We start from the raw sequence: 15,862 nt of genomic DNA on the forward strand, positions 1-15,862 counted from the left end.
ATTTTCCATTACATGTCACTGTGAGGCTTCAAAACATACAGAGCACAAGTATGTTTATGGTACAAATTTTAGCCAGTTTCAGTGTCCATGTCATGCTGTCATCTGTTGGAAGCACTACAAATTACTTACAATACTGCAATGGATGTGAAGCACAAAGACAACTGACATTCAACTACAAACAGAAGCCAAGGAGATAACAGGTAAGAGTAAAATACAGATAGACAATCAGAAACAGAAAGGAAGGAAGAAAGCTCATAGACCTTCAGAGGAACTGGCTGATTTAGCTGAAAGCATATTTGCTTGCTTTATGCAGTCATCTTGATCTTCATCTAAGCTGCTCAGAGCATTCAACTGGTTTACAATTTCTGTAAACAGAAGCCAGTCAAGATAATTGTAAGGTAATGTTATTTAAGGGACAAAGGAGTACAAAACATGCTGTTATTAGAAAATGAAAAAGGAAAAGAAACGGAGTGTGTTAATTTACAATGAATACATTCTAGAGAAAATCACCATTCTAATACTTAATGTATTCAGCACTTATATGATGATCTTCCTCAAAATTTTAATGAAAAGGAATGCAACCTTTTCATTAAACTGTTCATTCCAGTAACAGTCAGGAAATTATCATACTAGAACTACAAACTGAGCAACTGAATTAGATATTCTTGCAGTTTGTTGTAACAATTTTAAGATAAAACTTTGCTTAGATCTGTATATGAACTCTGATCCACTCTGCAGACAGTCAAGGGGTTTACTCGGGGACTAAGGGGATGTGAGGTTGACCAGTGTGATTTAAATCTTGTAGGGCTTCCTCCAGAAAAGGTTTTGGAAGCAATTGCCACCTCCATTTCCCAAAGTAAAATGTAGCTGTGCTACACTAAAGCTTCAAGCTGCCTAATGAATAACAATATAAATATTATTACTGAGAAAGATTCTAAAGGTAGAAAATTATGCAAAGTGATAATTTTGTAATTTGCTTCATTTGGCTGTAAACATCGGTATTTTATGGTTGATGGGTTCTATGGCAGCCATGTATCGGGAGGTTTTTAATGCTCAATGTTTTTATTATGTTTTTAGATATGCTGTAAGCTGCCCAGAGTGGCTGGGAAAACACAGCCAGATAGGTGGGGTAATAATAATAATAATAATAATAATAATAATAATAATAATAATAATAATAATAGATAACCTAGGAAATAATGTATGGAAAACTGTAAGAAACAGCTATATCTAGAATAGGAATTCAGGAAGCTAAGACGACAAACAATAGGAATTGCAGAATCCAATGCTCAGCAAACAGAAACATCAAAACCACCTTTATTAGCAGTGTATTTTGTGATGTGAGGATGGTAAGGCTGACTTCTGTTCAGAAGAAACACTTTAAAATAGCACAGTATCAAATCATACAATGCATGTATAGCAAAGATAAAGAAATATGCTTATGGAATATGATGCATTATATTAGCCATACAATTTTGGAAGTATGGTTGGGTAAAAAGGTTATGAAATTCCAGATGGATAAAACTTCATAGTACCCACTTTTTCTGTTGACTAATCTGTCTGGCCAACTTGTTCAACTGGTGGTCACATATTCCTAGAAACTGCAGTAACTAAGCTGCTGCTATCCATTTATTTATTTAAATTGTTTTTATTGAAAGATTTCCAAAGTTACATATAAAGCCCCTGTTTGTAGTTCATAGTGCCTATTTATAGGTCAGTTACATTTGGTGTGAGACATTACTATTGCAGACATTGTGAGGTTGTGGCGAGGAAAAAGATGTGGAGAGAGAGAAGTGAGAGAACAAAGGGGGAGAAATTATCTTTCTCTTTTGCATAGTGTGTGTGGGGGGGGTTGGTTTCACTGTCATGTGGATAGGTTATTCATTAGAATAGAATAGAATAGAATAGAATAGAATAGAATAGAATAGATCTTTATTGTCATTGTCCCCTTGCGGGAAACAACGAAATGCATTTGATTCATTTGTTAGTTTTTGTTGGTGGTGAGAGAGATTGGGGAACTTCAGTTGATTGCAGTAAATTCTGTTTGTGTGTGGGAGGGGTCAAATTAGCCATATGGATTGTATACTGTTGGAGGGTTTATGTTGTTGTCTTGTTGGGCTGTGCATGTAACAAAGGGGAGCCACACAGGGGTGAAGGCATTCTCTTTTGTTTGTCCACGTGCTAATTTCAATTTGTTGGCTAGCTTTTCTAGTAGGGCTGCTTCCCATACCAGTGGTACCAGTGGTACCAGTGGTTCATGTTTACTCCTGACAGGTCCCTCCAGTATCTAGTTATGATGCTCCTAGCTCCTGAGAGTAGGTGGCTTATGAGTTCTTGTATTGTGAGTGTGCGTTGTTGTCTTGGAAAATATTCAATAGGGCCAGTTCTGGAGTTGCTTCTAACACCCGTTTTGTTATTTTACATATTTCTTGTAGGACTGGTGTCCAAAAGTGGAGGTATAGTGGTGCAACCGCTCCAGCATTTAGGTGAGGTTCCTGGGTTTATCAGAGCTGCTATAATAATTATAATATTATTATTGCCATCAACAGTGTCCATGGCATTTCCATGATATAAGAGGACAAATCAAGGAGCTTCCAATCCAAAACTTGATAGAAAAGGATTTAGAGACAGGAGGAAAAGAGAAAAAGAAAATGGGTGGGAGTGGACTTCTGCTTGTGCAACAGGACCATTGCCCTCTCCTACCTCCTGCATCAACCAACACACCTTCAAAGTCTATTCCAGAGGGTCCCCAAATCCTCCAGAGCAGATTTTGAGGGCAAATTGAGGGGTGCAAGGGAGAGAAAATGAAGGTGAGGTTCAACGACACAAGTGGAAGTCCATTTTAATGATGCATGTGCAGTATCAGATTTAACCCTATGAGATTATTCCAATTACACATGCTTGTGCTTGCTTACAAGTTTATCTATATTGTGATAAACTAAGGGAATGAGCCAAAATCTTCAAAGAAATGTTTGACACATGGCTTCTATTTGCATCAGGAGGGATACACACCTGGCACCATGAATGAATGAATGAATGAATGATGCAGACTGGTGTGGAGAACCAAGGAGTGCATAGGGAATTCCAATAAATAGGTATATCATGGATCAAGTCTATATTAACTAACACTCCAGGATTGGAAAATTTCATATAAATGCTGCCAATGGCCTGTGCCTCCTGTGGAGAATAAGATGACAGAGGCCAGAGAAAACCAACATTTATTTACATAAGCACATAAACCCCTACTGAAAGTGCTGGCAAGTGTGGTTAGCTAGATAGGGTGAGAAAGCGACTACTAGTGGAGAAAGCAACTATCTTCAACAGGTGGAGTCAGGCTGCTGTGCCTTGTCTTCAGAATGTACAATAATTCCAGAAGATGGCAACCTGAATGTTAAAGTTTTGCTGCAACACATGAGATTTATCACTCAAGCAGGTTATTTCTTCCTGTATGTGACATCCCCCAGAAGCAAGGTCAGGAGGGTTGCAAAGGCTGGTGGCCTGTCAGTATGCAGTCAGTCCCACCCTTCCCTTTACAGGGTAAGTCCTTCACTCTTCCAATAGGACTCTAGTACACACTAAAGTACAGATGCAGGAATCTCCCCTCCCTATGCCTTGGAGGAGTTTTGCCTCTAGTCCATTAGGCCAGAGAGCAGCCAGACTCACAGGCTCTCCTCCTGCTCTCCAAGGCTGCACAAATGCCAACTATCCGTACCACCCGTCAAATGCATACCATTAGAGTGGTTTAGAAGAAATTTCGAACGGTAAACAATCCCAATACCTTACATTATTTTATAGAAGGTTAAGAACTGCACATCTGTTAAGACCTGGTTTTAATTATTAATCCTTGGAGGAAAACAAACCTGTAATTTTTGCAGCCTTTTCTTCCTGGTTCACTCTGTTTTCTTCGTCATCTTCATTATCTTCTTCAAAATCATCCAAATTTCCAATATCTGCTTGCTTCATACTCATCAGACTTGCCAGGCTTTGCATGTCTTCGTCCCTAACAAGAACAAGAAACTCCCCGTGTTGTTATCTCATATTATGAACTGGGGGCAGAGAGAATAGCTGCTTACTTAAAGCCCTGCACAAGTTCATGGGGATTGCACCAAATCATTCTCTTAACCAACTGTGCCATGGGAGACCATAGCAAGAAATTATAAATCAAATCACACAGCATTTTTCACTACATACAATAAGCATGTTCAAAATGAGTTTTTTGAGCATGTGGGGTAAACAAACAAAAACACCATCTATCACCTCACATAAAACTTACGTTGCTTTCCCTTCCCTCAGGAAAATACATGATAAAGAGAACTGAAGGGTGGCAGATATCACTTTCTTAGACAGAGGCTTGAATTTTAACTTGACATCAGTCTGTGTAGGCATTGGACTTGCATATTGCTTCATGTTAATATTGCTGGTAGCAAGAGCTTTCCGGCGTCCAGAAGGAGATTCCTTAAAGAAAAGCCATTAAATAATATGGTTATAACATTATATTAATAATATTATGCATTTATTTAATGTATGCACTTCCCCTTTTTATTAGTCTCACAGCAGTGTACATGAGGTTTCCAACCAAATCCAAGCTTGCTTTGCTTCAGCAAGTTCTTGCCCTATTCAATGTCTATCTGTTTGACTGACATTCTCTCCCACACACATAGTTTAGAGCACTAATTCAACTTTAACACACACACACACACACACACACACACACACACACACAATATACCATAACTTATCATTGGTAAAACACAATGCAGTGGAAGTGTATACCTGAAGGAGTGTCACCACCCTTATCACTCGGCCTGAGCACTGAGGTCCTCCGCTCCAAGGGTCTTCTGGTGGTTCCCTCACTGAGATAAGTAAAGTTACAGGGAACCAGGCAGAAGACCTTCTCAGCAGTGGAATACCCTCTCATCAGATGTCAAGAAGATACAGAAGTACACAACTTTTAGAAGACATCTGAAGGCAGCCCTGTATCAGGAGGTTTTTCATGTTTGATGTTTTTATATGTGCTCTAAGTCACCCAAAGTGGCTGGGGAAACCAGGCAGATGATTGGGGTATGTATGTATGTATGTATGTATGTATGTATGTATGTATAAATAAATAAATAAATAAATGTTGTTGTTGTTAAAATACTATTACTAGTGGTAACACGCTCCTTAACAGATTTACACAGAAAACGAAATAACAAACATTTCTTTGTTAGTTCATTTTCTATGTAAATCTGTTAAGGAATTAGTTTGTTTTTGCTTTCTAATACTTTTTATTAATAGTTTTACAAATATTTTGTAAATACATTAACAGAAAAGCAAACGTAAGTCAGGAGTCAACAACAGTTGTTGAAAACTTGCTATATTATTATGCTATACAATACAATTATTATGCAAAGGATATAAATGATAATTATGTTGACAAGTAAGAAATGAGGAGGAGGAGGATGATTATGGTTGTGTTTCGTCCAGCCAAGGTGAGTATAGAGCAAGTTTCTAGTCCCATATATCCATAACTGCTGGAGAAGAGGTGAATATATTTGATGGTTTTTAATGAAGCCTAAAAACTACCAACAGACTGCCATAAAGGAGTAGTCTGTTGACCACACTCTCTCCAACAAAAAAGGGAGGACTCTGAGAGGATTTGGGGAAAAGAGACAGAGGTAAATACCATCGTTTTCAATGTCTATTCCCTTGTAACAGGAGAGGTAGATTTAAAAGGACTTTCCCCCTCCATCCTTGACAGGTGCTTTTGCCTATAGTCTCCCTCAGGTCCAATTCGCAGTTAGATTTTAAACTGTTTAAATCCCCATGTGTAACATTCAGTAAACTCTTGTACATTCCTGCTACAAATCCCTTTCCGTTAGGACCAATATTAAGAAAAACATTTTATGTTTGTTAGAGTGGGCAAGTGGCATGAGAGTGAACTTGCAACAGATCTAAAATTTTATAAATGTGAGGTCATCCTACCGGTAGGTCCCTTAATGCCAAGGTTAATTGCTGTCTAGGAACTGGATTTAAATTTAGGCAAAAGTAATAACCCTTTGGCTGCAGAGGAGGAGGAGGAGGAGGAGGAGGAGAGTTTTAATGCAGAGGTCATTCGCTTTAGAATGGTACTTCATTGGTGAAAATGCCAACAAGAGTTTTTCTGCCCTTTCCCCCCCATATATAAATAGAGCATCGTATGTATGGCTTTATAATATTATTGCAAGAGGCATGCGAATTAAGGAGTTTCTACCAGTACTTTTAGGATACATCAAACATTATAGCTTCATTCAAACAAAGAGCTGCAGTGTTTAACTATTTTCGCAATACAGATAATTATTGTTCATATTAGTAGAATGAACTGAAGCTTGCTGATCACGCTTTTCCTTTTACAATTATCAGAACCTTTGACCTTAATCTTGTTCACTGATTGACAGCAGAGGCCACAGAAAAGAGAACTTGCATTGTTTGTGATAGTAGCATCTGTTCAACTTGATTCAGTGGAGACTATTTGCATATTCTTAAGTATTTCTTCTGAGAGGGACTAAATCCTTCTCAAGTGTTTGGAGCAGTTTTGAAATTCACTCATAAGGTAATAGTTCCATATAATATTACTGTGCATAATCTGACAGATAACACTAGGTTTTTTTTTAAACAATGTATTCTTCAGGGATGACATATTACATTTTGACTTATCCTACTGGTAGAAATGTCAAGTACCTTTAGGAAATGCCTTTGGAATTTTTTTTATTGAATTAGTGCATTTTATTCCAGGCAAATAATAACTGTGACAGCAATATATTTTTATTTAGACAATAGTTAACAAATGGTTAATAATACTTTTGTTTCCTTTTGGGGGGGTAGCTAGAATCATCATATTTTTAATTCCACATGGATGTTTAGGAAAACACACACAAATTATCAGGCCTGCATTCATTTATTTTTATAGCTGCGATACTGGAGAAGCATTGGGCAAGTGTACCAAAGGTAATTATCATAAATTTGGGACAGAAAAATCATATCCTACTAGAACTTTCCATCAAATAAATACCTACATTTGATGGCTACAGAATACTTTATTTTATTTTTAAAACAAGTTTGAACATTTGATGGCAACTTTCCAAAGCATTCTCGGTGACTGTAGTGCTGATTAAGGTGGGAAGGAAGGGGCCACTGAGGACCACCCATGCCTAGAGTTGAGAGATCTTTCTGTTTGTTGCAGAAATGCCTTCACGCCAAACACAAGGGATCAGCTGAAGCCAATTAATGATGTGGAAAGTTACCTGAGCCAGGCAAATTTTGATACCCAAATTTTGATATCCAACCAGTACCCTACCACACACCATGATGGTAAAAATAAAATAAATAACTTTGAATTATATGCCAATATATGTTGCCAGAAGTGGACCAACTCATCCTTTTTGATGGTAAAGGTAAAGGGACCCCTGACCGTTAGGTCCAGTCACAGACGACTCTGGGGTTGGGCGCTCATCTCACTCAATAGGCCGAGGGAGCCGGCGTTTGTCCACAGACAGCTTCTGGGTCATGTGGCCAGCATGAATAAGCCGCTTCTGGCGAACCAGAGCAGCACACAGAAACGCCATTTACCTTCCTGCTGGAGCGGTCCCTATTTATCTACTTGCACTGTGACGTGCTTTCGAACTGCTAGGTGGGCAGGAGCTGGGACCAAGCAACGGGAGCTCACCCTGTCACTGAGATTCTAACCGCCAACCTTCTGATCGGCAAGCCCTAGGTTCAGTGGTTTAGACCACAGCACCACCCACATATATAAAGTCTCTGTATGTATATCTTTCTTCTTTCTTTGGCGATCACTTGTAGCAGAGTAAGATTGTCTTCCATAAACATGGTTTTAACAATAAGTCCGTAAGTGACTGTGGAGGCCAATTCTGGATCCACACAACCTTCCACAGTGGGGACTTTTGTTTACAGGCGGGAGTTGATCACGGTGCGGATTTGCCAAGCACGCCTTCCTCTTAGCACGTTTCTCCCTTGCATCCTGAGTTCGAGTGTCTTCAAAGCCCATGACACCTTTGGTAAAGGCTGTTCTCCAATTGGAGCACTCGCAGGCAAGTGTTTCCCAGTTGTTGGTGTCTATACTAAAAAAAAATAGATTTGCCTTGAGACAGTCTTTAAACCTCTTTTGTTTACCACCAGCATTGTGCTTTCCATTTTTAAGTTTGGAATAGAGTAGTTGCTTTGGAAGATGATAATCCGGCATCTGCACAACATTACCAGTCCAACAAAGTTGATGTTGAAGAATCATTGCTTCAACACTGGTGATCTTTGCTTCTTCCAGTACACTGGTATTAGTTCACCTGTCTTCTCAAGTGATGTGTAATTTTTTTCCGGAGTCACCGTTGATGGAATCTTTCAAGGAGAGAGTGTGTGTGTATATAGAGAAACCAAAGAAGAAAATGTGAATGGACTTCATTTTCTCTCTTTCCAGGGTTCCTTTCCTTTCGTTAACATTCCCATCTGCGTCTTCTGAAATTTCCAAACCCATCTTATTACCTCTCTTAAACTATTGTTTTAACTTACTCAGGTGAACTTTACACAAAACCTGCTAAACCTTTTATCTGTGTATACTGAGTTCAAATATAATCTTTAAAAAAATCCAATCCTCTTTATATATTTTATCTTCCTGATTTCTTATTCTGCTGGTCAAGCTTGCTAGCTCTACATATTCCAGCATTTTAAGGTGCCATTCGTCTTTCGATGGCACAGCATCTGTTCTCCATTTTTGTGCAAGTAAAATACATGCTGCAGTGGTCGCAAACATGAACAAATTTCTCTGACTTTTAGGGACTTTGGTCGTGATTATCCCCAGAAGAAAAAGCTTCTGGGTTCTTACGAAAAGTTTTCCTAAACATCTTTTTTAGCTCATTATAAATTGTTCCCCAGTATTTCTTAACTACACCACATGTTCACCACATACAGTGGAATGTTCTTTCTGTCTCCTTACACTTCCAGCATTTACCTAATTCTGATTTGAACATCTTCGCTGAACTGCTCGGTGTTAAATGCCATCTGTGAATCATTGTCATGTAATTTTCCTTCAAACGTGTAGCATGCAGTGAACTTCAAATCTATTTTCTGAAGTCTTTCCCATAATACTGTCTATATTGTGCCCTACACCTCTAGCCCAGTTAATCATGGATGATTTGACCATTTCTTCCTTTGTTTCCAACTCTAGCAGAGGCCAGAGGTGCATCTAATCCAGCATTCCGTTTCTCACAGTGAACAAACAGGTGCCTAGGTAAAGCCCACAAGCAGAACAAGAGTGCAATAGCACTCTGCCCACTTGTGATTTCTAGCAGCCGATATTCAGGAGCATATTGCTATGATAGTCCTATCTTATCCTCCATGAATTTGTCTAATCCTCTTTTTCACCCATCCAACTTGATCCCCATCACTATATCTTCAATAGTTTAACAGTATGCTGAGTGAAAAATATGAAGAGATTAAAAAAACCTGGGTGTTGGACTGGTTACAATAACATCCGCTAAATGCATTATTTAAGATGGACAGAAAATATGGGTTTGTAGGTCAAAGTTCCCAGTTTGAAAGAGAGCTATTAGGGGCAAGAGAAAAAACACTATCTAAGATGTATGATATTATAATGTATAATGTGTATAATGTATGTTGCTAGAGTGGGAGGTGGTGGTCCCTGCCTGTTTGAAGGAGGCAGTAGCAAAGCCACTCTTTAAGAAACCTTCCCTGGATTCAGAAAATCTAACTACCTACTGCAGTTGCTAATCTCCCGTTCCTGGGCAATGTTATGGAACGAGTGGCTGCGGACCAAATCCAGGCGCTTTTGGAAGAAACTGATTTTCTAGATCCATTACAATCAGGGTTTAGGCCTGGTTTTGGCACAGAAACTGCTTTGGTCACCCTGTATGATAACCTCTGTTGAGAGAGATACAAGGGAAACATTTCCCTGTTAATTCTCCTCAACCTCTCAGCAGCCTTCAATACCATCAACCATGGCATCCTTCTGGAGCAGCTGTCTGAACTAGGGGTGGGTAGTACTGCTTTGTGGTGATTCCAGTGTTACTTGGATGGTCGTTCCCAGAGGGTGTTACTTGGGGCTTTCAATGTGGGGTTCTGCAGGGCTCAATCCTATCCCCTATGCTGTTCAACATCTACATGAAACTTCTAGGTGAGGTTATCCAGAGGTTTGGAGTATGTTGTCAGCAGTATGCTGATGACACTCAGCTCTATTTCTCCTTTACATCTCCAGGTGAGGCAATGGAAGTGCTGGACTGGTATCTTGCCTTGATAATAGACTGGATGAGAGCCAACAAACTGAAACTCAATCCAGATAAGACAGAGGCACTGTTTGTGGTTGGTTCACTGGACCGGATGGGTAGGAGATCACCTGCTCTTGATGGGGTTACACCTCCTCTGAAGGAGCAGATTCGTAGTTTGGAGGTACTCTTGGATCCTTTGCTGTGGCTCACTTGAGGCTCAGGTGGCCACAGTGGCCTGGAGTGCCTTCCATCAGCTTCAGCTGGTGACCCTGCTAAACCCCTATCTGGACAGGGGTAGCCTAATTACCTTTGTCTATGCTCTGGTAACCTCAAGGTTAGATTACTGCAGTGTGTTATACGTAGGGTTGCCTCTGAAGACGGTTTGAAAACTTCAGATTTGTATCATGCTGGTATGTTATCACTATACCTGCATTGATATACCCCTCAAAGTATCAAAGTTGAAGAGCAAAATTTCTCAAAAGTTGCAACTAATCCTAAAATGTCACCATTATCTCATTCAATGAAAGATTCAAAGTCAATTTATGGTAATCTTCATCAGCTTGGTTGTCAAAATAATATTATGCACAGCATACTGTCATGTGTGTCAAACCATTCTTTATACAGCTGCATGTGAACACTGTGCAGACTGGATCACATCTGCAGTGCAACAGTTCCAGAACTGAATTTGGTGCTGGTCTAGGAGGCATCCACTCTGCAAGGTATTTCTGCTATCTTTCATCCATTGCCATCTGGATTTGGAATGTTTTTCCGCATTAGCATGGCACAGGAATATGTCCACTGATGCAATTCTACTACACCTGTTATGGCAAAAAAAGTGATGTAGTGTAACTCCTTTGCACCTGCTATGTTCTTACAGTCATACAGCTGATGTGTAAAAATTTCAAAGCATTGTAATAGTTTTGATTTACTGTTTCAGTAAATTGTGAAAACCTCACCATAAATTTTCGGCAGGGCTGAACAAGTTTTAGTGCAACAAGTTTATCAGAACCATCATAAAGCACTTACTATGTCATAGCCAATGAAGGCACAGAAGCCAAGGAGTGCATTAAGCACATTGTGTCCTATAAAAGGAGCAATTTGGCTAACACCAGCTATACCTTGATTGTTGTAATCCAGGCTTCTGAAACACAGGTGTAGTTATATCGTGATGCTGAAGAATGTAAGGAACGCCTAGGATGATCACATCTGTGTTCTCTCATACAATAATGGCATCCTTGTAGCCTTCCTTGGGTGCACGCTGGGCATGCAGGAATAGTTTAGTATCAGCTTCTTTCTGATTTGATAGAAGTACTGTGACTTCAACGCTTCCCTGGAGTTTTTCGTTTTATTTGTTCCGCTTCTATTCTCCACACAGAAAGGTAATACTATTTTGTTTTATCAATGATCTTGATATGAATCTTCACCACAGCTTTATCTTGTGGTCTTTTACAATGTACTATGGAACATCTGTCCTGTTGTGTTCTGATGCTGGATCCAACAAAGGTTGAGAGCAGATTGCCAGTCTCCAAGAACAGGCTTAGAGCCCTGCACCTGCTCCAGATCCAAAGTTGGAGACTGCGGCCTCCAGCTCAGAGCCTTGATTTGATTGCTGCTGGACTCTGGAGTCATGACAGCAGAGATTTAAACTTGGGCAAAATAAGAAATCATCTGTAAGTTCATTGGGTCAGCATTGGGAAGGTATTTACTTACAGGATGGTTGTGAAGACAAAATGGACTAGATAATGTACAGTGCCGTGGACTCCATAGAGGCGGATACAAATATGATGAATAAAATACACCTATTACACTTCACAATACTGCTATCTTTCTGTTTTAATAATAGAACAAAGGTTAATTACAAATGTAAAACTGACAAGACTTCAGAATTTGATTAATTTATTCTGTTGCTTTCCACATGGAGTTTAAAAGCAACTAACAAAAATAAATGCCATTCGGAATAACATATTTTTCTGTGTATAAGACTAGGTTTTTTAAACCAAAAAATTAGGTTTAAAATTGGGGCTCGTCTTATACATGGATAGTGCTGGTGGGTGTTTTCTTAATTTGGAGTCCCCAAAAATAGGGGACTTATACATGGGAACATCTTATTCATGGAAAAATACGGCATGTTATATATATATAAAAAAACCACAGTAAAAATACTAAGGTGATCAGAGCAAGAGAGCATTTGTTTGTTCAAAGCTTTTTCAATGAGTATGTCAAAAATTGAAAAAGCACAATAGTAACTATGGTATTTGAGGGAGAGAAAGTAATGAGATCATAAATGTGCTACCTGAAAGTTCTACTTTACACGTAGTCCAATTAAATAATACACAGGATGCACTTGCTTAAGCTTTTCAACCAGGTCACCCCCCCAGCCCTCCCTCCCCAAACAAAGAGATTATAATTGACAGAAAATAAGGCAATATTTTCAGTCAATTTGGCTGCAATTCAGAAATGTATGCTAGTGATATTGCTATTTCACTTGCTGCAAACACTCCAAAGTGAAACAAGTCCAGAAGTTCCTGTATGATGGTCTTTAAACTACATCACAAGTTCCATATTACTTAGGCTATGCTGAAGAGATCACTGCTTCACTAACAGAGCAAAATGGATCACTACAGAATCTAATTTGTGGAAGCATAGAGCAATTAAATGCTAAAATAGACAAGCTACGGGAAGCTCTCTCAACTGGAGAGAGTAAATTAGAAACTATGTCAGTTAAAATAATTTAGACAGTTGGATGGAAGATTTGGAGGCCCAAATGCCATCTGTGATGAAAAGGCGCTTAAAAGCAAAATCATGGCTCAAGATATCCAGAACGTTTATTAAGAATGATGATGCATACGAATGGAGAAGTTAATGTTTTTAAAATGTGGCACATACCAGAAATATTCAAGATCTGAATTATAAAAGTGTGTCAGAATGACATAAATTTATTAAGAGCAGTAACTAACTCAGAGCTGTAACAACAAGTACTGTAGCTCAGTGGTGGCGTACATGGCCTGCATGCAAAGGGTCCCAGCTTCTATCCCCAGCACCTCCAGGTAGTAGGGTTGCCCTATTTTATGAAGTGAAAATCCGGACAATCGGTAGCTTCTCTGAGTCAACAAAGTTGTTGACCGTTTGGGGGGAATAGCCAACTGCTGCCGCCTCCTCTATGGCTACTCACAGACTTCGCATTCTGGGTGGGCGAAACTGAGCAAGAAGGGGAAGCAGTGGCAGCTTCCTTAGCAGGCACTGCCAGCCCAAGCTGGGAAATATGCACATGGGCCTGGTGGCAACGCTGGTAGCACGCGGGCCTCGTGCACGCTCATCTCCGGCCAAAGCAACTGCTTCCACTTTCGGAGCACAGTTAAAAACCATAAATAAATAAATATCCTCAAACTGCCTCCCCCCAAACCAAAATATTTCCTATAAAATGTAAAAAAAAAACCTGCAGATGGGGGTGTAGGCTCCCCAAAGGAGGACATGTCCGGGATTTCCCGTACATATGGCAACCCTACCAGGTAGGGCTGAGAACACAACTTGCCTGAAACCCTGGAAACCCACTGTCAATCAGTGTGGACAACGCTGGGCAAGATGAGCCAATGATCGGACTCAATATACTACCGGTATGTTCCTATGCAGTCAGAGGCAGAGTGAAACATAAGGCAGCACCAGGAGTAGCAGTGGGGCAGTGAGAATGGTTGCTGACTGGGCTTCTCAATGCTGCCAGTTACTGGGAGGCAAAGGCACAAGGCAGCATAGAGCTCAGCAACATGAAGGTGCACCAGAGAAGCCAACCCACCATTTTCAGTGCTGGAACTTTTTAAAAGATAAATCCAAAAAAGAAAACAAAGGATGCATACAAATTACTACAGATCTTCCAAAAATGGGGCTTATATGATATATCGAGTGAAGAAAATCCAAAAGATTTCAATTTTACATTTCTTTCAAGCTGGACTGGGCAATTAAATCAAAATCTTGCCATCATGGTCATTTAACCCTATTTTAGTGATCAACCAACTATCCAGAGAAAGGATAGCAGAAACCCTACAATTCTATTTTAAGGAAAACAACAATGACATCACTAATTCTACCAACCTTTGGGAGGCCATGAAAGCAGTGACAAGAGACAGCTGTATCGAAGAAGAATCATATATTAAAAAAGAAACCTCTACAACAATAACAAAACTAGAAATGGAAATTACTGATCTACTAGCTAAATATAAAAGTTCAAGCTTGTAAGTCTATTTCAGTGAGCAATACAGAATTAACCCTAAAACTCACGTATAGGCGATACCTAATCCTAGAAAGCAGGCAATGGTCCATCCTGGAACCTCATCACATTGCTGGAGGGGCTGCCCCACCACATGCGGATAAAAATCCAACCTTCCTGGTATTCGACATTCAAAAAAATTAATAAGACAACCAAACAACAATTGGATGTCAAACCAGAATTAGCTTTATTAAATATATTTCACCAGGATCTACATAATAAAGAATTAATAAGTCATTTATTACAAGCAGCAAGACACAACATAACCAGACACTGGAAAGACCTTTCTGGTGCAACGTTAGACAATTGGTACAAAACTGTTTGGGAAACAGTTCTACTTGAGAGATTAACAAAGAGAGAAACAACAAAGATCGACACACAGGCAGATAAAATATGGATTTACCCTGGTTTGGTTTAATTTAGTAACATATGCCACTATTCCAGAAAATGAACAATCACCCACCAGCATTTGGCTCAATCTGGTTGATCTAAATTTAAATTTAAACATAAATTAATATCTTCACTTCCCACGTTCATCAATAGATCAACATTTTATATGGTTTCATAGGTAACGTAAGAGGAAAAATGATTATTACTCTCATTTAATCTAAGCAAAACCACAAGGATTCCTGATTAGGCATTTGGCTTTGCGATGTTGAATGGTAGCTGTTAATTCTGTTCTACCCTGTTTCCCCTTCACTTTTGTTTAAACCAATTCATGAACTTATACACTGACCACTAACAATCAACCATGTGTCATACCTATTGCTGTTGCGTATTTAGCAGATTAATTGCACCGCAGAAAGCGTGCTGGGGAGACCACACATTCAGGGAACAATGAAGAAATGCAAAATTATATTTTGCTGCGCTTTAATTACAAAAACAAAAACTCCTCTTACATTAAATCTATAGGTATGACCCATTCACCAGGGTACTGAGAGAGGTGCACACTGCTCTTCATATACTATATCCAATTGCTGACACAGTTTAATTAACACAACTTAACAGCACCTGCTATACTCCTTCACAGCTATAATAAAACTAGGTCATGATATTTACTCTGGCCTTTAAAGAGATACGCCTATTGTGAAACAATAATGAACCTTACTATTTAAACCATTCAACAATTGCTACAAATCTTGTATGCTATTTTTGAGATGTACAAATGACACGAGAAGACTTAGAATCATAGAATTGTAGAGCTGGAAGGGGGACTGAAACCACACCAAGTGACCGGACCCTGCTTAGCTTTGCAAATGTGCTAGCAGTTTTATTGCTGCACCACTAGGACACTTGTTCTTTTTATTTGTATCATTTAGTATTCCTATGATCCTTGTTTATAAAACCCTAT

General features: G+C 39.3%; 1 protein-coding gene across 7 annotated transcripts in view; it reads right to left on the reverse strand.

The window, feature by feature from the left end:
• EHBP1 (EH domain binding protein 1) overlaps positions 1-15,862 on the reverse strand; it is a 274,386-nt gene that overhangs the window by 170,165 nt on the left and 88,359 nt on the right. For 4 of the 7 annotated variants that reach the window (XM_033145618.1, XM_033145622.1, XM_033145621.1 and 1 more), the window contains 3 exons: positions 4,274-4,455; positions 3,861-4,000; positions 261-365 (listed from right to left, as the gene is read on the reverse strand). In XM_033145618.1, the coding sequence (XP_033001509.1) occupies positions 261-365; positions 3,861-4,000; positions 4,274-4,455 (427 nt within the window). The remainder of the gene's footprint in view (positions 1-260; positions 366-3,860; positions 4,001-4,273; positions 4,456-15,862) is intronic. The other 3 variants (XM_033145623.1, XM_033145620.1, XM_033145624.1) reach the window with 1 other exon arrangement.

Source organism: Lacerta agilis, chromosome 3, assembly GCF_009819535.1.
Source record: "Lacerta agilis isolate rLacAgi1 chromosome 3, rLacAgi1.pri, whole genome shotgun sequence".
NCBI classification, from domain to species: domain Eukaryota; kingdom Metazoa; phylum Chordata; class Lepidosauria; order Squamata; family Lacertidae; genus Lacerta; species Lacerta agilis.